The sequence below is a fragment of the Mastigoproctus giganteus genome, chromosome 2 (assembly GCF_048544385.1).
Source record: "Mastigoproctus giganteus isolate SK-2022 chromosome 2, ASM4854438v1, whole genome shotgun sequence".
Classification (NCBI taxonomy): domain Eukaryota; kingdom Metazoa; phylum Arthropoda; class Arachnida; order Uropygi; family Thelyphonidae; genus Mastigoproctus; species Mastigoproctus giganteus.
The window spans coordinates 63997358-64022800 of record NC_143576.1 but is presented as its reverse complement, the minus strand read 5'-3'; the positions used below and the strand labels follow the sequence as shown (position 1 = coordinate 64022800).

At 37.5% G+C, this 25443-nt stretch overlaps 1 protein-coding gene across 1 annotated transcript in view; it reads right to left on the bottom strand.

Moving 5' to 3' along the window:
- Positions 1-25443, bottom strand: part of LOC150089320 (sodium channel protein para-like) — a 2114826-nt gene that overhangs the window by 437606 nt on the left and 1651777 nt on the right. The window contains exon 26 of the mRNA XM_090389008.1: positions 24292-24465. Within this exon, the coding sequence (XP_090245134.1) occupies positions 24292-24465 (174 nt within the window). The remainder of the gene's footprint in view (positions 1-24291; positions 24466-25443) is intronic.

Below are 25443 nucleotides of genomic sequence, written 5' to 3'. Positions count from 1 at the left end.
ACCTCAATATAGTACGTGGAACACTTCCACGTACTATATTGAGGTAAACTCCTCTTATTAATTTACTAATATAAGAAATAATGTATACATTATTTATTTGGATTTTAGCAAAGCATTAGACTTAGTTCCTAATGAGATGTTACTCTATAAGCTAGAACACATTAGAATCACTGTTAACATTATAGGATGGATTGTAAAGTGGCTGCAGGGCAGGAATAGGATTGTAATTAATAACTCTTCAGATTGACCTAGTATTCAAAGTGGGGGTTCCTTATGGGTTTCTTATGGGACCACTGTTTCTGATTTTCATAAATAACATCAATGAAGGGATAGTGGATGTGATGTCAATATTTTCAGATTGGGTAAAGATTGCTGCCAAGCACTGCTCCTTCCAGGGTGACTTAGACAGCCATCAAGGATTGTTAGAAAAGTGGCAGCTATTTGCCTCAGGGGTTCACATCTGGTATGGGCTTGGCACACCCAGGGTCCTGAGCTGGATACCATCATTCTTCTCTTTCTTGGTGATTCCTTTCTACTTCTGTCAATCTCTCTCTCTCTCTCTCTCTCTCTCAGGGTAACTCGGGAATTTTTTTTTTTTTTAGGCTGGTGCAGCATGAGCCTCAGGCTTCCTTGCACCATATGGCTAGTAATAATAATATTAATAATAATAATGTTTTAAAGCAGCAAAATGCAAGGTCCTGCATTTAGGAAATAGTAATCCCAAAACTGCTTATACTTTGGTGGGATTAAATTAAAAAATAGTTGAGGAAGAAAGGATTTCATACTTAAGATATTAGTGGACATGAAGTTCTTTGAGCAAAGTAGACAAGTAGCAAGGAAGGCCCATGGTAGCCTCTCGATGTTTTATCAAATATTTATTTGTAAAGATGGGAGGTCATAATCCCTCTGTATAAGGCAGTTGTAAGACTGCACTTGGAATGCAATGTCCAAGTATGAAGACCAACCTAAAAAAAAGGTTAAAAAAAAGCACTAAGTTTCTTGAAAGGATCCAAAGATGGGAATCTTGCCTAGTGAGATTGGCAACAGGGCTTCCGCATGAGGAAAGGCTTTGAATATGTGGGCTACATAGCCTGCCAACTATGTACCTTAGAGGGGACCATACTGAGGTGTATAAGGCTCTGTGAGAGCATTAAAAATTTTAAATGATTCAAGCACTAGAAGTTGTAAATTCACAATACAGGGAAAACGATTTAGGCTGGTAGACTAGATCATAGGAATTTTCTTTTAGCCAGCATGTTAATTACTAGAGAGCTAACCTCTGAGGAATTCCAAAGTCATCTGGATAGATATCTATGTGAGGAAGGGCAACCATGGGTTGTTTACTTTCTCTTTTTTTATAGATTCATTTATTTTTATATAATATTTATTTAGTTATTTATTTTATTATTATTATTATTTTTCTTTGACCAGTGCAGCAAAAGCCATTGGCTTCCTTGCACTACATGACTAAAACTATAATACATAGTTGCTAACCTTTACTTTTTTAAAAACTGGAGATTATGTTTTTGTAGGCAAGAGAGGGGACCATAGGTTTTCTAGCCAAAAGAGGCAAATAACAGGGTTTTTTTTTTTTTTTTTTTTAAGCATGCTGGATGCATTAGAATCCACTATGCTTTTAAACATTAACTATTTTCCTATCTGTGTGTCTGGATTGTCCATCAGATATCAACTGAATATGGCTGCTTTAAGAAAGATACTGTAGCAGACCTTGCACATTTTCAGAAAGGTTTATGTCAAAGTTTTGTTTATAACAATGGCACTTTCCGTTCACACTTCACTGTAGAGCTTTTCCAAAACTACACAAGAAAGAGAATATCTGAATTCAGTTCCCCACCCCCCCCAATTTGGTTGAACATTCTCCAAAACTTAACATTACTAGGAGGAAAATGCCAATTGACTTAGGACAACTTGTTATTCATATTTATTATATTCATTTCATGCACCTAGTACTTGTAAGTTCTGGACCAGGACCACTATACATCAGTTCTTTCTTCTTCCATAACAGTGTGTGGTAGGCTGCGATTGAAATTGACAGATCTGATCTGCATGATATATGTTTCTTTATTTTTAATGATACTGAAAAATACTGGAAACTTTTTTTTTTTTTGTTTGTTCTGTGAAATCAATTTGTTTCAATTTGATTTAAAAATTTTGTTCTCCGAATAGCATTATTGGATCACAAATTGGTTCTCCAAATATGATTATATTTAAATTAAATTAATAAACCATTTGGGCAACCTACTATCTATGAATTCTGTTTTGAGCTAGCAGACTTTTGGCTGCTATAAGGAAATATGTTTTGGGCTTAGGAATTCACAAAAGAAAGTTACTGCCAGCCAATCTAAGTCTGCAATTTACCAAATTTATTCATAAAGGTTTTACAGAATCTTTTATGATGCAACTTACAATATATAGTGTCTGCTATATACTTTAAGTGGCAACATTTCAATGGATCACATATCAGTATACAAATCTTCTCAATGGTATAAATGCAATGGTGTAAACAGCATACAAAACTTCTCAAGAGGGTAAATGTTTTATTGCTTAAATTGACCTTAGTGATGATCAGAAAAGTGACAGCTGTCTCTTAATGTAGCAAAATGCACGGTTGGAATTTTGAGAATAGCCACCCCAAAATAACTTGCACACTTGATGAGGTTTAACCAAAAACAGAAGAGGAAGAAAGAGATTTGGGATGTTTTGGTATAGTTGGATATGAGGTTTTTTGAGTAGTGTAGATAGGCAACAAAGAAGATCTCTGGTATCCTATTGATGATTTACTGAACATTTTTCTTGTAGAGATAGGGAGGTCATATTAGAACTGTATAAGTTAACTGTTAGACCACACTTGGATGCCTCACCTTAAAAAAAACAAAAAACATCAAGCTTTTAAAAGGGTCCAAAGACAGGCAATGCACCTATTGAGGTCGGCAAAAGGATGTCCATGTGAGAAAAGATTTCAAACACGTGGGCAGGAGAGGTTGGAAACTAGAAACCTTAGAGTAGATTTGATTGAGATCAAATCTATTCTAAGAAATGGCAGGAAGTTTTCTTTTAGCCACTGAGTCATGTTGTCAATTATTAGAATAAGTTACCTCCATAAGGTGGCTGAGGCTGATAGCTTGGGGATATTAAAAGGTCTCCTACATGAGACATGAGCTAAAAAGATATTTTATTTATTTAAAATTTTATTTTGGCCAGTGCTGCAAAAATCCAGGCCTTCTTTGTCCATATAGCTAAATATAATTGCTAGTAGGAATAAGATTTGGGTTTTTTTTTTTTTTTTTTTTTTAGGACCATTAGCAACTAAGGCCATATTGCTCCAGGATATGTGGTGGTCATTCCCTGACCTTTCTGCATCCTCCATATTTGGTGGTGATGGGCTCGAACCCCAGTCTAATCAAGAAGCGTGTGCTACGCACTGCTGCTCCTTCCCACCTGGCTACGGAGGCGCCAGTAGGAATAAGAGGTGATTATCCCATTGTATAAGGCAATGGAGGAAAGATGCAGATCTGTTGAAATTAGCATTAGCATTAGTAGAGGCATTTGATGCAAGAAAGCAAGCTTATGCAGCATCAGCCAAAAAAAAAAAAAACCCACTTCCACTTCACCCCTCTGTTCGTTCAAAATACCTGTCCAGCTGAGCCTTAAACTTATTTAGGCTATCAACCTCCACCACAAGGGATGGAAGTCTGTTCCACCAACCAACCACCCGCTGGCTAAAGGCAAATTTCCGCACGTCTATCCTACATCTGTCTTTCCTCAATTTGAATTTATGCCCTCTCAGGTGATTTTTCTGAGCTAGAGGAAGAATCCCATCAGCATTGAGCATGCTTAAACCATTCAAGGCTTTATACACCTCTATCATATCACCTTGCTGGTGCCTAGTCTCCAGACACTGTAATTTGCAAAACTTAAGCCTTTCTTCGTAAGAGCACCCCTTTGTTCCATTCACTAATCTTGTTGCCCTTCTCTGTACTCGTTCCAGAAATGGGAGCAGTGAACAGTAACAAATTAGTTTCATCTTATCAAGAAAAGCTTTGGTTCTGCAAATTGCAGCATCTGGAGACTAGGCACCCGCTAGGTGATCTGCTTTAGGTATTTAAATCTTTGAATGGATTGAGCAAACTTAATGTTGATGCATTCTTTCTCTTGCTCAGACTACACACAAGTGGCATAAATTCAAAATGAGGAAGGATGGTAGCAAACCCATCTATCTATCTATCTATCAGCCTTGCAGCCATCTAGCAGGAGGGTATCATAGCTGATCTATATTGCATGTTTAAGATTTAGGCCTAAATGGATGTCAGAGAAGAAAAATGCATGGGATACATATAAATTAATATGTGACACAGAAACCTATGATAGATATAAGCTGGTCTGTAACCAAGTCACAAAGGAGGTTAGGCAGGCAAAGGCAGATTATGAGAAATCTTTGGCAAAGGATGCAAAGAAAAACAGCAAAGAGTTCTTTACTTATGTAAACTCTGGAAGGAAGGGGATGAATCAGATTGGTCCACTTGATATTGATGGTTCAACTGTTCATGATCCTGCTCAGGTAGCTAACAAACTGAATGAATATTTTGCATCGACATTCAGACATGAGGAGTTATTCAGGGATGGGAATGCCAGAGGTTTATTCAACTCTGGCAGTAAGCTAGATAAACTTGTAATAACTGAGAGTAAAGTGGAGGAGAAATTGTTGAAGATAAACACAAGAAAGGCACCTGGGGTGGATGGAATCTATCCAGTTATATTAAGGGAGGTAGCAAAGGAAGTAAGCAAACCCTTAATCATAATTATGAGGGCTTCCCTGGACTCAGGGGAGGTACCCATGGACTGGAGATGTGCAAATGTGACCCCAATCCACAAAGGAAGATCAAAGGGAGACACAGGTAATTACAGACCTGTTATTTTAACTTCTTTTCCAGGGAAATTAATGGAGGCACTGGTTAAAGAAGCACTGCAGGATCATCTAGATAAGACTTCAGTTATAGCTCAGACACAGCATGGGTTTGTTAAGGGGAAGTCCTGTTTGACTAATTTGATTGGATACTATGATGTAGTTGCAAAGGAACAGGATGCAAAGAATAACTTTGATATCATATGTTTAGATCTTAGAAAAGCCTCTGATACTGTTACACATGGAAAAATGTTGCACAAATTGGAGCAGTGTTTCACAGGAGGCAAATTGCTTTTGGAGTCAGTTGACACTGCTCTTCATGGACTAATGTTATTAGTGGAGTCCCTCAGGATTCAGTGTTGGGCCAATTGTTGTTTTCTGTATTTATAAATGATGGTATATCAGGCTTCTATCACGATACGAAGGTTGGCAGGGTTGTTAATGACAGTACACTGCTGCAACAGGATCTAGAAAAGTTGAGCAGATGGGCTGAAAGGTGGAAAATGAAGTTTAACATTGATAAATGTAAAGTACTACATATGGGAAGCAGTAATCCCAGAGTAATGTATCAACTCTGTGGTACCACACTGACAGTGGTAGAGAATGAAAAGGACCTGGGGGTAATTGTGCAGGCAGATATGACGTTTTCTGAACAGTGCAGACGGTCTGCAAAAGTAGCTCATGGTGTCTTGTCAATGATATATAGGAATTTTTCTTGCAGGGATAAGGAGGTGATTATCCCCTTGTATAAGGCAATGGTCAGGCCACACCTTGAGTACTGTATACAGTCTGCAGGCCTCATTTCAAGAAGGATGTAGAGCTGCTGGAAAGAGTACAGAGAAGGGCAACAAGATTAGTGAATGGAACAAAGGGTTGCTCTTACAAAGAAAGGCTTAAGTTTTGCAAATTACAGTGTCTGGAGACTAGGTACCTGCAAGGTGATCTGATTCAGGTATATAAAGCCTTGAATGGTTTGAGCATGCTCAATGCTGATGGGATTCTTCCTCTTGCTCAGAATAATCACCTGAGAGGGCATAAATTGAAATTGAGGAAAGACGGTTGTAGTATAGATGTGTGGAAGTTTGCCTTTAGTCAGCGGGTGGTTGTTTGCTGGAACAAACTTCCGCCTGTCTTTGTAGAAGTTGATAACTTAAATAGATTCAAGGCAGAACTTGACAAACATATGGAGCGAGTGGATGGGTGAAATAAGGGTGTTTTTTTTTTTTTTTTTTGACTGATGCTATATAAGCTTGCTTTCTTGCATCATGTGCCTTTGCTAATGCCAATGCATGTTTTGCAGTGTAAATGAAATGTAAATGTAAATAAAAAAATAATAACAAATGTAAATGTACATTATTATCATTTTTATGGCTAATTGAACAATTACAGAAAACTATTCTAAGAGTGTTTATCATGGCTACATTTGTTAACAAAATTAAGAAATAAATCAGAGAATTTTTAAAAAATCTGATTTTTTAAAACTCAGAATTTGTTCATGAGCTGGGTGCCATGATAAAACTAATTTCAATATTGCACTGGTTACCTGTGTCCAGTCGACATGGGTGACCAGTGCAGTGTTGAGTCAGTTTGGTGTGACATAAGTACTGAGAAAACAAAAATGACAATAGGAGTGTGCAATACACCTAATGACAATGATGAGTATACTAAATAGCTATTTCAACTTTCCAGATGTTGAGTGGAATTTGTGGGTTGGTTCACACACTACAAAGGCTTTTGTGGATTTACTGGATGACTGTTTTCCACAGCAGTATTTTAGAGAGAGAGAGAGAGAGAGAGATAACAAGAAGAAGCAATGAAGGAAGCAGCAATTCTTCTTGCATTGGAAAAGGCTTTTGCTTTCATGAAGGTGACTACACTTGTGATCTCATACAGTTAATGGATTTATTTATTCAAGCTGTAGCGAGAAACTAGCTACTGAAATGCAAAAAACAGACATTTATGAATGTTTAGCATTTATTTATTGCCAATAATATTCATATTTTCGATTCTGTTGATACTTGATATTTGGGAAATATCAAAAACTCTTAAACCCGGGAACTCGTAAAATGAAAACTCATAAAGCAGGAACTACCTGCATTTTGCATCACGACAATGCATCTAGCCACTGCAATGTCTCGTGGAATTTTTGACCTCTAAAAACATTTTAGTGCTCCTGCAGCACCATATTTTTTAGATCTGTCACCATGCAACTTTTTCTTTTTCCAAAGGTCAAGAATCAGCTGAAAGGACATAACGCAGGGGCTCATCTGTTGAGTATGGGCTTGGTCCCAAGCTGAAATTAAATTTAGAAAAGACAGTTGTAGAATAGATGTGTGGAAATTTGCCTTTAGCCAGCGGGTGGTTGATAAACTTCCATCTGTCGTTGTGGAAGTTGACAATTTAAATAAATTCAATACAGAACAAAAATATGGAGTGAATTGGATGACTGAAATGGGAAGGGTTTTTTTTTTTTTTTTGGCTGATGCTGTATAAGCTTGCTTTCTTGCATCATATGCCTCTACTAATGCTAATGTCATATCATGAGGGATTTTAACTTTGCAGATATTGACTGGAACTTCTGTTGGTCATTCACTCAGCAGCAGAACACTTCTGAATTTACTGGATGATGTTTTCTAGTAGGCTAGAGAGAAAGAGAGAGAGAGAGGGGCAAGACAAAACACTGCCAATTCATGCATTAAGAATCTACAAGAGAAGGAACCACTACATGGTATTGATTATAATCTACTGATGAGTGATTTAATTAAGGATATAACTACTCTCAAAGTCAAAGGGAAAGAATTTTGCATTCCCAAAAATTGCACACACTAAGGTCTTAGATAGTTTATAAGCTCTTTCAGTGGAACCAACTGATGTTATTAACAAATTTTTTTACAAAACATTTTGCAAATGCAAAATGGGAAGTAACATAAAAGCAACTAAACTTTTTACACCAACGAAGTGATAATGTTCAGGATTTAGACCAAAATGAATTCCTTATGAACTGAGGTGACAAGAAGTAGTGACAAAAAGTGCATAGGATGATTACAAATTGTCAGAGGACAATTTGTAATCAAATCACCAACAATAACTAGTTCCGACTGGAACTAGTTATTGTTGGTGATTCTATTGTCAGGGAGGCAGGGAATATATTATGCAAAAGGGATAGGTGGAACAGGACCAAGGTATATCTGCCAGGGACAAAAGAAAATCACAGTTTCTAGTATATTGATTACAGACTAGTAACTTGATTACTAGTCTGTAATCAAGTTACTAACAAGGAAAGCATGCTAGGACAAATTATGAAAAGTCATTGACTATTAATGCTACTTTAACATGAGAATGACATTGAATAAACTACACTGGTGTACTGGACACTGGATATGAATGGCATAATTATTGCCACTCCTTTTTTTGGGATACTGACAAACCGAATAAATATTTTGTATCTATATTCACATTCACATAAAATCATAAACAATTTTATGATAACTGAGACAGAAGTGGAACAAAAACTGATTAAGCTAAAAGTAAATAAAATAATGGGACTGAGAGAATGTAAGCAAACACCCTTGCCAAGATGGTTAGAATTAGAGTAGCTCCGTGCGAGCAAAGTTTTTATGGATCCAGCCAATAGAGAAGTTTTCTTAAATTTTTGCCATTTTATTGACTTAAATTGGCATATTAATTTATTTTCTAAAAGTAGCTTTACATTCCTAGTTATGATATTTAGTTTATTTTGAGCATAGATAGAAATTTTGTAGGTTATTACTTAGTATTGGTAAGGGTATCCATGTGTTGGACAAGATTTTGCAGTTCTGGTGAATGCTAAGGTTTTTAATTATACATAGCCATTTTATTGAATTAATTGTTATATTAAATTATTTTACATATATAGCTTATAGTCCTAGTCAAGTTCCTTGGTTAATTTTGAATTTAGATAGCGATTTTTGAAGTTAATAATTAGTATCTGTAGATTTTACTGTTCGTAACTTGCCGCCATTGTTATATGATACAACATATATCACGAAGTAGATAGCGTAAGGTTTAAGGTAAAACTAGATAGCGAAACACATAGCACTGTATTAAAAATCTGTTAGCTTAGTATAGTATAGTATTATCAATTAATCAGTAAAATTTATTAATCTCATTAAATTTCATTGTTAATTAAATTGTACTTAAATGGAATCATGACCTAGACTACAGCAGCAAAGCAATGCTCACAGATTAGCCAGAGTGCTGTGGCTCAGGGGAGAACCGAATGGGGCGATTCTCCAATGCATCACATTCTAAATATGAATAAAATGTGAAATGTTTGCAGAGCTGTCTAGAACAGGACATTATCTAGCCAAGGAGGATGTCTTTGTGTGTGCTAGGGGCAGAGACTGTGAGAAAAGTAGGTGCCAACTCATTGTTCTATGAGATTTTGAGGTGTGGAGTAGATGCCCTCGAGGAAATTAATAAGAGTGGCCCATCAAGCTCAGATGCCTAACTCAATGCTAGAGTTCACTCTTGTACATCAGGCAACACAGTGGCAATCTCCAAGGGAGAATGCGATGGTCCCACAGGAACTAGTTATTGTTGGTGATTCTATTGTCAGGGAGACAGGGAATATATTATGCAAAAGGGATAGGTGGAACAGGACCAAGGTATATCTGCCAGGAACAAAAGTTGATGACATTGTAGAGCAAATATATCATCTTTCAAGGGCACACAAGGTGATATTGTTGTACATGTTGGCACTAACGACCTTAAGAGTAAGAGATCTGCAGATTTAATTAACAAGTACAGGTCAATGTACTTGTTTCAACAGTCAATGTTGAAAAAAAGTTGTGAGCTAGGGATGAATTTGAAAGTGTCTGCAATTCTGCACAGACACAATAGGAGGGAGAATATGATGAGAGCTTTGTCAATCAATTCGACCCTGGAGAGATTGTGCAAGGCTCATGGGGTAGAATTTTTTTCAGTGTGAGCTGTGCATGCTAACAGAAAAGACTGCTTCTAAAGGGATGGGATACACTTAAATAGAAAGGGTGCAAAAATATTTGCTGATACTATTGAGGCAGTGTTAGGTGGGTCAGAAAATTGCTTGCTTGGGGGAATTCAGAGACTAAAAAATTAACAATAGCTGCAGGCAGAGGCGAAAGCGATTCTTGCACTGCTTGTATTGTAATGAGCAGCAGCAGCCTAGAGAGCAAGTTGCTGGGGATTTCAAGAGCTGCGGGGAGTTATCATGGAACAAGTAAATATATGGGTTGTGTTAGGGTAACTAAGAGTAAGAACAGGTGCATGTACAGCAATGATAGAAGTACAGTAAATAATTTTGATGAATTTGAAGTGCTGATCCAGGCATCAAACGCAGATATTGTTGGAATTATCATAGACATGGTGTCACACAGATATAAGCAGTGCAGAATTGGAATTTGGAGAGCACAATGTTTACAGAAAGAATAGACAGGGTAGGAAGGAAGGAGGAGGGGTTATGCTGTTAGATAAGAAACACATAAAATGTAAGAAAGTGCATCCAGTCGACATGGATGGATAGTGCCGTATTGAGTCAGTTTGCTGTCACATAAACATTGGCAAAGGGAAAATGAGAGTAGGAGTGAGAGTAGGTCTAATGACTCTATTGAGTACAATGAACAGTTGTGCAGAGAAATAAAGTGGGCCAGTAAATCAGAATGTCTTGTAATGGAAGATTTTGGCTTTTATTGATTGGAACTTACTGATTGGTCACACGCATGCTAACAAGACTTTTGTGGAATTACTGGAGGATTGTTTTCTACAGCAACATATTCAAGGGGCAACCAGAGGCGGTAATATTCTTCATCTGATTAGCAGCAGTGATGACTCATGCATTAGGAATTTGCAGATAAAGGAACCATTAGGTGACAGTGATCACAGTCTACTGATGTGGGATTTACTTAAAGATGTAACTACCATTATGGGTAAAGGGAAGGGTTTTTGTTTTCGTAAAGGTGACTACAGTGGTCTCAGGCAGTTTTTAAATTCTTATACTGTGGGATCTGATGATGTTAAAAACAGTGAATTCTAAACGGGATTAATTTAGGCTTTCAAGGAATTAATCTTGGAAACTACTAGGCTTTTCATACCAACTAAGAAATATTGTTAAAGATTTAGGCCTAAATGGATGTCAGATGAACTAATAAGGTTTGTGGCAGAGAAGAAAAATTCATGGGATGCATATAAATTAGCAAGTGACACAGAAGCCTATTGCAGATATAAGCTAGTTTGTAATAAAGTCACAAAGGAGGTTAAGCAAGGGAAGGCTGATTATGAGAAATCCCTGGCAAAGGATGCAAAGTAAAACAACAAAGACTTATTTACTTATGTAAACGCTAGAAGGAAGGGGATGAATCAGATTGGTCCACTTGATGTTGGTCGTTCAAGTGCTGATGATCCGGCTCAGATTGCTGACAAACTGAATGAATATTTTGCATCTACATTCACACATGAGGAATTCTATAAGGAAGGGGAGGACAGAAGTTTACTAAACTCTATCAGGGAGCCAAATGATTTTGTAATAACGGAGAGCAAAATGAAGGAGAAATTGTTGAAGTTAAACATAAAAAAGGCATCTGGGGCAGATGAAATCTATGCAGTTATAATAAAGGTGGCAGCAAGGGAAGTAAGCAAACCCTTAGCCACAATTATAAGAGCATCATTAGATTCAGGGGAGGTCCCAATGGACTGGAGACTTTGTGAATTGGGATATATGTAAATATATCCCAATTCACAAAGGGGGTTGCGCCTCCGTAGCCAGGTGGGAAGGAGCAGCAGTGCGTAGCACACGCTTCTTGATTAGACCAGGGTTCGAGCCCGTCACCACCAAATACGGATGATGTGGAAAGGTCGGAGAATGACCACCGCATATCCCGGAGCAATATGGCCTTAGTTGCTAATGCTCCTAAAAACCAAAACAACAACAAAGGGGGTTCAAAAGGTGAAGCAAATAATTATAGACCTGTTAGTTTAACTTCTGTTCCAGGGAAAATAATGGAGTCATGGGTTAGAGAGGTGATGTAGGATCACCTAGACAAGACTGCAGTAATAGTTCAGACACAGCACAGGTTTGTTAAGGGGAAGTCTTGTCTGACTAATTTGATTGGATACTATGATGTGGTCACAAAGGAATTGGATGCAAAAAATAATTTTGATATTGTATACTTGGATTTCAGGAAAGATTTTGATACTGTAGCACATGGAAGACTGTTGTATAAGTTGAAATGGCATGGCAATAAGGGTAAGTTGCTGCAATAGATAAAGGGACGTTTGAGTGAGAGATGCCAGAGAGTGGTAATAAATGGACGCTGCTCCACGTGGACTAATGTTATTAGTGGAGTCCCCCAGGGTTTGGTGCTGGGCTCATTATTATTTGTTGTATCTAGAAAAGTTAGGTAGATGGGCTGACAAGTGGCACCTGAAGTTTAATTTTTACAAATGCAAAGTACTGCATATGGGTAGCAATAACCCAAGAGAAAAGTACCAACTGTGTGGTACCACACTCGGAGGTGGAGAATGAAATTGACTTGGGGGTAATTGTGCAGCTGGATGTAAAATTCTCTTGAGCAGTGCAGACGAACTGCCACAGCAGGTCATGGAGTTTGTAAATGATATATAGTAATTTTGCTAGCAGAAACAAGGAGGTGATTATATCTTTGTATAAGGCAATGGTCAGACCACACCTTGAGTACTGTATACAGGTCTGGAAGCCTCATTTTAGGAAGGATGTAGAATTTCTAGAACGAGTACAGAAAAGGGCAACAAAGGAGTTCTCTTACCAGGTTTAAATTCTGTAAGTTTTAGCATCTGGAGACTAGGCACCTGCAAGGTGATCTGATTGAGGTGTACAAGGCCTTGAATGGTTTGAGCAGGCTCATTGGTGATGGGATACTTCCGCTTGCTCAGATTAAGAACCTGAGGGGGCATAGATTCAAATATCGAAAAGACAGTTGTAGAATAGATGTGCGGAAATTTGCCTTTAGCCAGCGGGTAGCTGATTGCTGGAACAGTCTTCCATCTAGAGACGGTCGTGTTCAAAGCCGCTAAGTGGATTTTTCTTATTTATTGATTTGAAATTATTGTTTTTCTAAAACTTTTGATTTAAATTTAGTAGTATAACATTATTTTGTGATTTTCTGATTAATTTGGTGTATTTATTCTTTACTCGGCCTTGTAATTGCATAAAAGTATCGGTAAAGGTTTCCACGTGTTTCAACTCCGCTACCGTTCGTAATTTTCCCGCCTTTGTGGTAGGATAGTTATATACCGTACTAGATAGCGTTAGTTGAACTTCGTTAGCAGTTAAATTGTACGTTTAAATAAATACATATAACGACTTAGATTACAAACGTAATATAATTAATTATATTTAACATAATTAATAACATAACATAATTAATTATAATTAATTAATAAATTAATAGAATCATGACTCAGACCAGAGCAGCAAAGCAAAAGGTTCAAGCTAATGGAAGTGCTGTGGCTCAGAGCAGAACTGAGGGGGGCAGTTGTCCTCTGACTCACAGCCTTATAAAATGCACTGTTTGCTTGATGTTTGCAGAGCAATCGGGTACAGGACATGATACTGCCAAGGGGGATGTCTTTGTGTGTGCGCGATGCAAGGAGTGTATCGATATCAGGCAACAACTCGGCGTTCTTGTGGGCCTATATGAGAGCTTGAAGGACAGGGTGGATGCCCTCGAAGAAACTAAATTGAGGGGCCCATCAAGCTCTCAGCTGCCCACATCAACGCCAGAGCTTGCACTTGGGCATCGCGTGACACAGAGACAACCCCCAAGGCAGAATGCACTGGTCCTGAAGGAACTAGTAGTTGTTGGTGACTCTATTGTCAGGGAAACGGGGAACATGCTTTGTAAAAAAGATAGGTGGAACAGGACTAGGGTATGTCTGCCAGGGGCAAAGGTTGATGACGTTGTAGAGCGAATATCATCTTTTAAGGGCACAAAAGGTGATATAGTTGTACACGTTGGCACTAATAATATTAAGAGTAGGAGACCGGCAGAATTACTTAACAAGTACAGGTCACTGTTGAACAAAAGCCGAGAATTAGGGTTGAATTTGAAAGTGTCTGCAATTCTGCCCAGACACGATAGGAGGGAGTATATGATGAGAGCCTTGTCGATCAATTCGGCCCTGGAAAGACTGTGCAAGGCTCAAGGGGTAGAATTTTTTTCAGCCTGGACTGTACTTGTTAACAGGAGAGATTGCTTCTACAGAGATGGGATATACTTAAATAGAAAGGGTGCAAGAATATTTGCTGATGCTATCGAGGCAGTGTTAGGTGGGTCGGAAAACTGCTAGCTTGGGGGGAGACAAAGACCAATAGATTGACAATAGCCACTGGCAGAGGTGAAAGAGATTCTTGCACTGCTTCTATTAGAATGAGCAGAAGCCTGAAAAACAAGATGCAGGATATTTCAGAGACTGCTGGGAGCCACTGCGGTACAAGTAAACACATGGGTTGTGTTAGGGTTTGCTAGGAATAGAAACAGGTGCATGTATACCTGCGTGTACACCAATGCTAGGAGTTTAGTAAATAAATTTGATGAATTTGAGGTATTGCTCAAAACATCAAAGGCAGATATTTTTGGGATATCAGAGACGTGGTGTCACACAGATATAAGGGATGCAGAACTGCAATTTGGGGAGTACAACGTCTACAGAAACGATAGACAGGATAGGAAGGGGGGAGGGGTTATGCTATTAGTTAAGAAACACATTAAAACCAAGGAAGTGAAGCCAGTCGACATCGCTGGACAGTGCAGTGTTGAGTCAGTTTGGTGTGACATAAGCATTGGGAGATCAAAATTGAGAGTAGGAGTGTGCTATAGGCCTAATGACTCTGATGAGTATAATAAGGAACTGTACAGGGAAATAGAGTGGGCCAGTAAATCAGAGAGTCTTATAATGGGAGATTTTAATTTCCCAGATATTGACTGGAATTTGGGGGCTGGTTACTCACACACTAGCAGGGCTTTTGTGGATTTATTGGATGACTGTTTTCTACATCAGCATGTTCGGGAGACAACTAGAGGGAGTAATACTCTTGATTTGATTATCAGCAGTGATTCTTCATGCATTAAGAATCTGCAGATAAATGAACCACTAGGTGGCAGTGATCACAGTGTGCTGAAGTGGGATTTACTCAAAGAGGTAACTACCATTAGGGGTAAAGGGAAGGGTTATTGCTTCCGTAAAGGCGACTACGATGGACTGAGACAGTATTTAAATTCTATACAGTGGGACCAACTGATGATGTTACCAACAGCAAATTCAAAATGGGAAGCATTCAAAGAACTTATCTTGGAAGCTACTAGGCTTTACATACCAACTAAGAAATATTGTTCAAGGTTTAGGCCAAAATGGATGTCAGATGAACTAATGAGGCACATGGCAGAGAAGAAAAATGCATGGGATACTTACAAATTAACACATGACACAGAAGCCTATGATAGATACAAGTTGATATGCAACCAAGTTACAAAGGAGGTTAGGCAGGCGAAGGCAGATTACGAGAAATCCTTGGCAAGGGATGCAAAGAAAAACAGCAAAGAATTCTTTACTTATGTAAACTCTAGAAGGAAGGGGATGAATCAGATTGGTCCACTTGATATTGATGGGTCAACTGTTGATGATCCTGCTCACGTAGCTAACAAACTAAATGAATATTTTGCATCGACATTCACACATGAGGTGTTATTCAGCAAGGGGAATGCCAGAGGTGTATTCAACTCTAGCAGTAAGCTACAGAATCTTGAAATAACTGGGAGTAAAGTGGAGGAGAAACTGTTGAAGATAAACACAAGAAAGGCACCCGGGTGGATGGGATCTATCCAGTTATATTAAAGGAAGCAGCAAAGCAAGTAAGCAAACCCTTAGCCATAATTATGAGAACTTCCTTGGACTCAGGGGAGGTACCCATAGACTGGAAATGTGCAAATGTGACCCCAATTCACAAAGGAGGATCAAAGGCTGACACAAGTAATTATAGACCTGTGAGCTTAACTTCTGTTCCAGGAAAATTAATGGAGGCACTGGTTAAAGAAGCACTGCAGGATCATTTAGACAAGACTTCAGTTATAGCTCAGACACAGCATGGTTTTGTTAAGGGGAAGTCTTGCCTGACCAACTTGATTGGATACTATGATGCAGTCACAAAAGAACTGGATGCAGGGAATAACTTTGATATTATATACTTGGATCTTAGAAAGGCTTTTGATACTGTTGCACATGGAAGACTGCTACACAAATTGGAGCAGTGTGACATTGGAGGCAAATTGCTGCTATGGATAAAGGGGTGGTTGAGGGGGAGAAGACAGAGAGTGGTAATCAATGGACACTGCTCATCGTGGACTAATGTTATTAGTGGAGTCCCTCAGGGCTCAGTGTTGGGTCCATTATTGTTTTCTGTATTTATAAATGATATTGATGATGGTATATCAAGCTTAATGTCCAAGTTTGCAGATGATATAAAGGTTGGCAGGGTTGTCAAGGACACTACTGACACTATGCTGCTGCAACAGGATCTGGAAAGGTTGAGCAGATGGGCTGAGAGGTGGCAAATGAAGTTTAACATTGACAAATGTAAAGTACTACACATGGGAAACAACCCCCCAGAGCAACGTATCAACTCTGTGGTACTACACTGACAGTGGTAGAGAATGAAAGGGACTTGGGGGTGGTTGTGCAGGCAGATATGAAGTTCTCTGAGCAGTGCAGACGGGCTGCAAGAGTAGCTCATGGAGTATTGTCAATGATATACAGGAATTTTTCCAGCAGGGATAAGGAGGTGATTATTCCATTGTATAAAGCAATGGTCAGGCCACACCTAGAGTACTGTATACAGGTCTGGAGGCCTCATTTCAAGAAGGATGTAGAGCTGCTGGAACGAGTACAGAGAAGGGCAACAAGATTAGTGAATGGAACAAAGGGGTGCTCTTACGAAGAAAGGCTTAAGTTTTGCAAATTACAGTGTCTGGAGACTAGGCACCAGCGAGGTGATCTGATAGAGGTGTATAAAGCCTTGAATGGTTTAAGCATGCTCAATGCTGATGGGATTCTTCCTCTAGCTCAGAAAAATCACCTGAGAGGGCATAAATTCAAATTGAGGAAAGACAGATGTAGGATAGACGTGCGGAAATTTGCCTTTAGCCAGCGGGTAGTTGGTTGGTGGAACAGACTTCCATCCCTTATGGTGGAGGTTGATAGCCTAAAAAAGTTTAAGGCTCAGCTGGATAGGTATTTTGAACGAACAGAGGGGTGAAGTGGAAGTGGTTTTTTTTTTTTTTTTTTTTTTTGGCTGATGCTGCATAAGCTTGCTTTCTTGCATCAAATGCCTGTACTAATGCTAATGCTAATCTGTTGTTGTGGAAGTTGATAGCTTAAAGAAATTTAAGGTTAAACTAAACAAACATTTGAAGTGACCAGATGGGGTGAAATGGGAAGGGTTTTAAGCTTGCTGAAAACCCTCTATAAGCTTGCTTTCTTGAATCAAATGCCTCAACTAATGCTAATGCTAACTGATTTCAGGGTGTGTCTCCAACTGGGGATGTTCATTTGTCTTTCCTATTCACATAGCAGGATCAAAACAGGTGAAATGAGTAATTATGAACGTGGAAGCTTGACTGCCATGCCAGGGAAAAATTTATCATATCTGACCAACCTGACTACCTACTATGAGGTAGCTGCAAAGGAACTAAATTTAAAAACAATTGTGACATCATATACTTATATTACAGGAAAGCATCTGACACTGTTCCACTGTGCAAATTGGAGCACTTTGCACTGTGGAATTTAGTGTCAAAAGCCAGGTGTGATATTTAATGGTGATTAAATCTCATATCTAAATGCCACACCTGACGTTTAATAAATTTCATGTGTGGCATTTAGAGGTGAGTAACTCCCATGGATAAAGGAATAATTGAGTAGAAAGAGAAGGGGGTGATTATTATTCATGGGCTGATGTTATTAGTGAAGTCCCTTAGGGTTTTATATTTGGTGCCCACATTGTTTTCCATAGTTTTTAATTATATTGAGGAAAGAATATCAAGTTTAATTTTTAAGTTTGATGATGATGCAAAGGTTAACAAGTGGTTAATAAGTCATCAGAATATGCTACTCCAAATAGATCTGGATAAATTAGGTAGATAGTCTGAAGAGTGGCAACTGAGGTTTACTTCTACCCAAAGTACTGTTGGGTAGAAGTAATCCCAAAATGACATAACATTTGGTTGGTACCAACTCAAGTAATGGAGAATGAAAAAGATTAAACAGTCTGGCGAAAAAAACATCTGGTGAAGTTTTTGAAGCAGTGCAGACAGACTACTAGGATAGCTTATGGCTCTGTCAATGATACACAAGAACTTTGTCAGGACAGGCAAGGAAATGATTATTCCATTGTGTAAGGGAATGGTTGGGCTATACCTTGAGTATTGCATAAAGGTCTAGAATCTTAATTTTAGGAAGGATCTAGATCTGTTGGAACTGATGCAGCAAGCTGTAACAAGAATAGTTAGAGGCATAAAAGAGTCCTCTTTCCAACTTGAGCTCAAGTAAATTTCAGCAATTGGAAACAAGGTCACTGTTAGGAGATCTGATTTAAATGTAGAGCTTTAAATAGGCGGAGAGTAAACTAATTGCTGATTACATTAATACTTTTTCTCACATAATGTGCACGCAAATTGGGACATAAAATTGCATTGGAAAAGGATGGTTGCAGTCTTGATGTGAGTATCTTTTGATTTCAGCCAGAGAGAGTATATGATTGTTGGAACAAGCTCCCATCTGGTTTTTTTGTAGAAGTAGGAAGTTTGAATAAATTTAAAGAAGTATTAGACAAATTATTAGGAGTAATGGACCAATGAAGTGGATAATTTATTTATTTTTTGGTTAATACAGCATAATACTGCATAAATGGTATTATACAGTTTGCACCTACTGATTAAAAATGACATTATTTGACCCTACAGTTTATATCAATGAGGATTTAGCTCTGTTTTTAGGTGAATCCAATCCTGGTCATCAAAAAACAAAAAAGAAATAGAAATTTTACTTGAAAAGAAGCCATGCTTTTCACTACTACATTGATATTTTGCTTAACAGTTTAAACTGCCTTTTCTGGTAAAACCTAGTCTGCATCCATGACCACAGAAATATATATTGAGACTGACATACTCCTCTATACTTTATGCATCAGAAATCTGAGCATTGGCTGCATTTTCCTTAAGAAAACTGATTTTTTCATGTGAGCCCTGGCTTCTCAACTGGATATCATGTAAACTCACATCTGGTGAGTATGGGCTTGGCACACTCAGGGTCCTGAGCTGGATATCATCATTCTTCTCTTTCTTGGTGATTCCCTTCTACATCTCTCTCACTCTCTCTTCAGGGTAACTCGGGATTTTTTTTTGGCTGGTGCAGCATAAGCCTCAAGTTTCTTTGCACCATACAGCTAATAATAATAATAATAAACACCAACTCCTTCATGCCAGTGAACAAGAGAAAGATGTCTCATTAAGTATAAATAATGAATTAAGATTATAGATAGCCATAATGCACAAGGCATAATGCAAACAGGCCAAATGAATGTGCAAGGGGAAAAAAATCATCCAACAGGCATGTACAAAAAATCTGACTCTTCTTGACAAAATTATAAAATTATAGTTAATATAGGGAGCATTCAAATATATAGGAAATACAAGACAACTAAAAACACTGCAACTATAAGACCTCTGGCCTGTGAGGTCGGGAATGTTTATGTTGTCTGGCTTCGCAATATGATAGATATAAAAATGATTTATAGGCTAAGGTAAAGAAAGTCAACATGAGAACCATGGCAAACTATGGGAACCTTGCTGGAGAAATTGGTTTGCCACTACCGCAGTTTCCTGCTTCATTCTCGATAAATGGATGGTGTGTGTGTTGTTGGTCTGGAGCAGAAGTGGAGAATGATATAATGATTGACACGCAGGCGTGATATAACAATTGGTGCATTAACATAACAGATGATAATGTCATATGGTCAAATTATTGGTTTACAGGTGTTAATGTGTAGGCGTGACAGGCGATAATGTGATATTGTTTAGTCATCAGTTGGTCACATAAATGAATATATGCGGTGTCAGATTTATGGGAAAAATCATGAAGATGCTTTTCAGAATATTATTAGCCATATTGCGAACAGCTATTCAGGTGCAAATAGATGATTTGTATTTGTGAAATTCATTTTTTATTTCCAAAAAGAGCTGTTACATTCATTTTTTATCTTCTTTACTCTGTTTTTTCTCATTATTAAAATCAGATTATGGGAGTGCATGAGTGTTTTTGTTATTAAAAAACCATATTACTGATTTCTTTGTAAGTTTTTAGGGAGCTGACCGGGCTAGCCGGGTGGTTAAAGTGCCTGACTGGCAACCCAAAGGTCACAGGTTCGATTCCCGCCTCGGGCTTGGATAAAAGTACTACAAAAATCTTGGGAGGTGCATTATGGCCACAGAAGCCTATGCGCCAACAACTACCAAAAAAAAAAAAAAGAAGTTTTTAGGATTAGGTTTCCTAACCTAACCTTAAAAGTTAAAAAAAGTAAAAAGTAAAAGGTTTCTTTATTTTTCGTTATATTTCCCAACCTGACCTTAAACGTTAGGTTAGGAAAGAATAGAAAAAGGTTTCCTTACCTAACTTTAAAGGTTATGTTAGGAAATAATAGGAAAAGAAAAAAAAGGATTCTTATATATATATATATATATATATATATATATATATATATATATATATATATATATATATATATATATACAGGGTTGTTAAAATTAAGGTAACCCTATGTAGAGGGCTCTGGAGCGAGTTCTAAGGCTCGTACTGAAGAGAAATTTGGATAGCAGGTACAATAAAGAATGCACTTGCCATTTATTGGGAAAAAAAAATTAGATACAAAATTTGTCACTATATGGCACTGTGGCAATACAAATCACTTGAACAGCACTACAACTGTTCAATGTGTCCTCCATTTTGGTCAACAACAGTTTCCATTTGAAGAACAGCATTTTCTACAGCAGAACATAACATGTCAACTGGAATAGCTAGTACATGACGTCTAATGCTGTCCTTCAGATCTGCCAGAGTTTGAAATCCTTCCTGATACACCTGGTTCTTCAAAAAACCCCACAACCAGAAGTCACATGGGGTGAGGTCCAGTGATCGGGGTGGCCAAGATGTCTGGTGGCACATCATCTTGCATGAATATGGTATCCTGAAGGCACCCACATTGTTGTAGCTCTGGTATCGTGAAATTTGCCAACATTTCATAATATCGCTGCCCGGTGAAAGAACAGGTTCGGGGTCCAGTCGGTGTTACCTGTTCAAAAAAAAATATGTCCCAATCATGAATGTGGCCGTAAATCTACACCACACTGTCACTTTTGGAGAATGCAACAGGACCTCTTGGATAACTCGAGAGTTTTTCTGTTGCCCAAATGTGACAGTTGTGCATATTCACTTGTCCATTTAAGCAGAAGTGGGCTTCATCACTCCAAAGGATGTTCCATGGCCAAGTATATCCACTGTCATTAGCGCCAGAAACTGAAGTGTGTATGTAAAATGAATATCTGCATCACCATGCTTTAGTTGTGTAGCATGTGCATCTTGTAAGGATACTACTGCAACACCTAATGCCTTACAGTGGAATACGGCATGCCCACTTCACGAGAAACAGCTGGTACACTTACACTACCACATGGAGATTGACTTATTACCATTATTATTATTATTATTATCATTAGCCATATGGTGCAAGGAAGCCTGAGGCTTATACTGCATCAGCCAAAAAAAATTTTTTTTTTTAACCCTGAGAGAGAGAGAGAGAACAAGGGTCAGAAGTAAAAGGGAATCACCAAGAAAAAGAAGAATGATGATATCCAGCTCAGGACCCTGGGTGTGCCATGCCCATACTCACCAGATGTGAGCCCCTGGGGTCACTTGATAAATCCACGACAGCCATAGCCACATCTTCAACACAAGAGGAGTCCACTCATTTTCGAAATCTACCTGGTTGAACACCACGATGTCCTGTTGCTTCAAATTTTGCAATCATTTTGCGGACAGAACAACAGTCATAGGTCCATGCCTTATGTGCTTCTGAAGCCAGAATTCTCTGATAGCCACAGCTGCATTGTTACTGTTCTGATAGTACAGCTTCACTAATAGAGCTTTTTCCTGCAACGTTGTTGGCTTTGCTGCTGTAGTGAAGGCAAACATCTACTGTATGATTTTGAAGAGACTGCTTTGCTTTTATACAGTTCAATAGAGCTGAGTAGTGGTGCTGTGGCAATAACTTATGATTATACAAATAACGTAAGTTATTTGCATAATCATAACTAAGATAGTTATGCACTGTACAGTGACAAATTTTGTAACTAATTTTTTTTTCCCAATAAATGGCGAGCGCATTATTTATTGCACCTGTTGTCCAAATTTCTCTTCAGTATGAGCCTTAGAACTCACTCCAGAGCCCTCTACATGTGGATACTTTAATTTGAACAACCCTGTCTTAATGCTATTTTATTATGTTATTGTCAGTTGTATTCATGTACCAATCAGTACATCATCTGTTACGCCTATATGTCAATCAATATATCGTTCTCCACTTCTGTTCTGGACCATCTGTTTACTGAGAATGAAGCAAGAAACTGCTGTAGTGGCAAACCAGTTTGTCCTGTAAGTTTCATGTAGTTTGCCAAGGTTTTCGTGTTCGCTTTCTTTACCTTAGCCAATTTATATATAGTTCTATATTCTGGACAGTTCATTATGAGCACCATTATAGAAACTTGCAAATAGAAACAAGCAATTCACAAATAACTTGGAAGGACAAAAATATATTCTATATACGAGTATCATTGATTTCTATTCTGTCATACTTAGCAGAGAAATTAAAAGGCAGACAGGTTGGAACACTACACCAACACCCTCTGTGAGGAAGAAAACCTAAAATGAGAAAACCAGAACTACTGCACAAGTAGTGATTGTTCTGGTAACCATATTAAGCATTGTTAAAGATAGAAAATAAACAGAAAACAGCATCAAGTTATAAATGAATTGCACAAAAGAATAACATGCAGAGAGATTGTTTATGCAAACAATGATATAACAGCATATACCAATGGTCAGAGAGTACCTAGAAATCCCAATTTCTATTAACATAAATTTTTTATCACAAGGAGGGAGCATAAAATAACTTATAAAATTATATGATGGAAAGCTATGACTGGTTGTGATGTTTCTTATATAAAGCAAGAATCATTTACAAAGCAGTCATTGAGGGCTGTTGTATTGCTAGATCAAGTAAAGTTTCAGCTAAGTCTATAAGTCTTGGTGGAAGGAACTGCAAGAAATAAAAATAAAGCCATTGAAATATTAGAGCCATCTTGTTTGGTTTAGAAATTGGATACTTCTTGGCTGAAGATATGGTCTGCCAGAGAAGGGATGGGTTATATTTATGAAAAAATCTTGGAGTTTTGATCCAGGTAGGCAATAGAGTCTTGGAATCTTGATCCAGGTAGGCAATAGAGTCTTGGAGTCTTGATCCAGGTAGGCAATAGAGGGGTAGTAGTAAATGTCTGAATGTAATTATAGTCCACTGACACTGTTGTGTACTTCAACAGGAATGAACCTTGCCAACAAAACAATTTGTTGCATCCATAATGATTCTTTTCTCAATGCCTTTACTGTAGTCAGAATAACGATAACAAAATAACATAAAACTATGTAGTGTATTAAATTATGATACAATGAAAACAGTTAAAATAAAAACTATCAAACAGCATGCAGTTAAGATGGGTTTACCTGTGGTTATTTGATAGTTTACAAGTGGTTTTACTTTAACAAGTCGTTTAATGAAACCTGAACAAATAATGAGTATAAGCTTATGAAAGTTTCAATATTTTTTACATGCATTTTATTTTATTCTAAACACATCTTTGCTTGGTATAGTTTAATTGTTTTTATAGTTGTAATGTTCTGTAGGCATTATAATACTTAATAAATAGATGTGGTAACTTCTCATATTCTAAAAAACTCTAACCAAACACAAATTTTCTACATCAATAGTTAACTAAATTACTAGAAAAACTGAAGCATATTTTTTTCCTTCCTATTATATTTTTTAATATTTTATATTATATTATCGATTAAAAGCATGCAAAATTTTTTCATTTGATTTAAAAATCATTTGAAAAAGAATTTAATCACAACTTATGTTCAAATTTAAGTAAAATATATTTTGTTTATTTTAAGGGAAATTAAAGCAAGTAAATAATTTTAAAATGAAACCTTACCAGCACAATGACGAAATCTAGCCAACACCATGCATTAGTGAAATATTTCTTGAAACCAAATGCAAGCCATTTTAATATCATTTCAAAGAAAAAAAGGACGGTAAAAACTTTGTCCATGTAGGTTAAACCTGCCTTCAACAGAGGCCTTTTTTTAAGGTTAACATCTTCTAAAGCCTAAATTTAAAAAGACACAAAAAATAGCAAATATATTTATACATATATAAAAATATTAATAAATTACTTCTCCACATATTATGTAAATCCACATAATGATTAAATAATGTACATAAATACTTATCACTCCTCTCAACAACAAAGAGATCCTAAAATCACTCAAATAGTTCCAGAACTATCATTTATTTCAAACATAATATCATGTGCTTGTACTATATAATTATCACAGATCTTACTATATAATTATCACAGAATACAGAACGATAATAATAATTAATGTGATTGTAAACAACCAGAATGCAGAAAAATATGAGTCCCATTAAGTAGCAAAATGGTTTGTTGAACTTACTACATTCACCATATGATCAAATTAGATATCTTACACATACCTGGTGTGGGTGAAGTTTTGGTAAAACTCCAAATTAGGGTACCCCCATCCAAAATGGTGGCTAGCAAAACAGTGGGAAAGCAGTGATTGACAAGTTGTGACTCTGGCCACTTCCTGCTCACTGTCTTCCTAGGTTGATATGCCTATGGTGTTTATTTCCCCCCACCACTTGCCGATGTTTTCAGATCGTGAACTCATTTTCCAATTCAAAACAGCCAGATGGGGCGGGATAAAAAACCCTAACTAAGCTAAGTGCCCCGCTCCTCAACGACACAAAACAATCAGAAATAAAATGCCTCCACATAATCAGCAATCAGAGAACTGAGTGGGAGGAGCTTTCACCTGTCAATCACTTGTTTCCTCACCATGTCAGCCGAAGATTTTATGGCTCCAGCTAATACAGAAATTTTTCTTAAATTTTTACCATTTCATTAACTTAATTGGCATAATAATTTATTTTCTAGAAGTAGCTTTATATTCCTAGTTATGATACTTAGTTTATTTTGAACCTAGAGATTTTGTGGGTTATTACTTAGTATCGATAATTCTGCAATATCAATATGGAATAGCATTACGTATATCTCAAACTT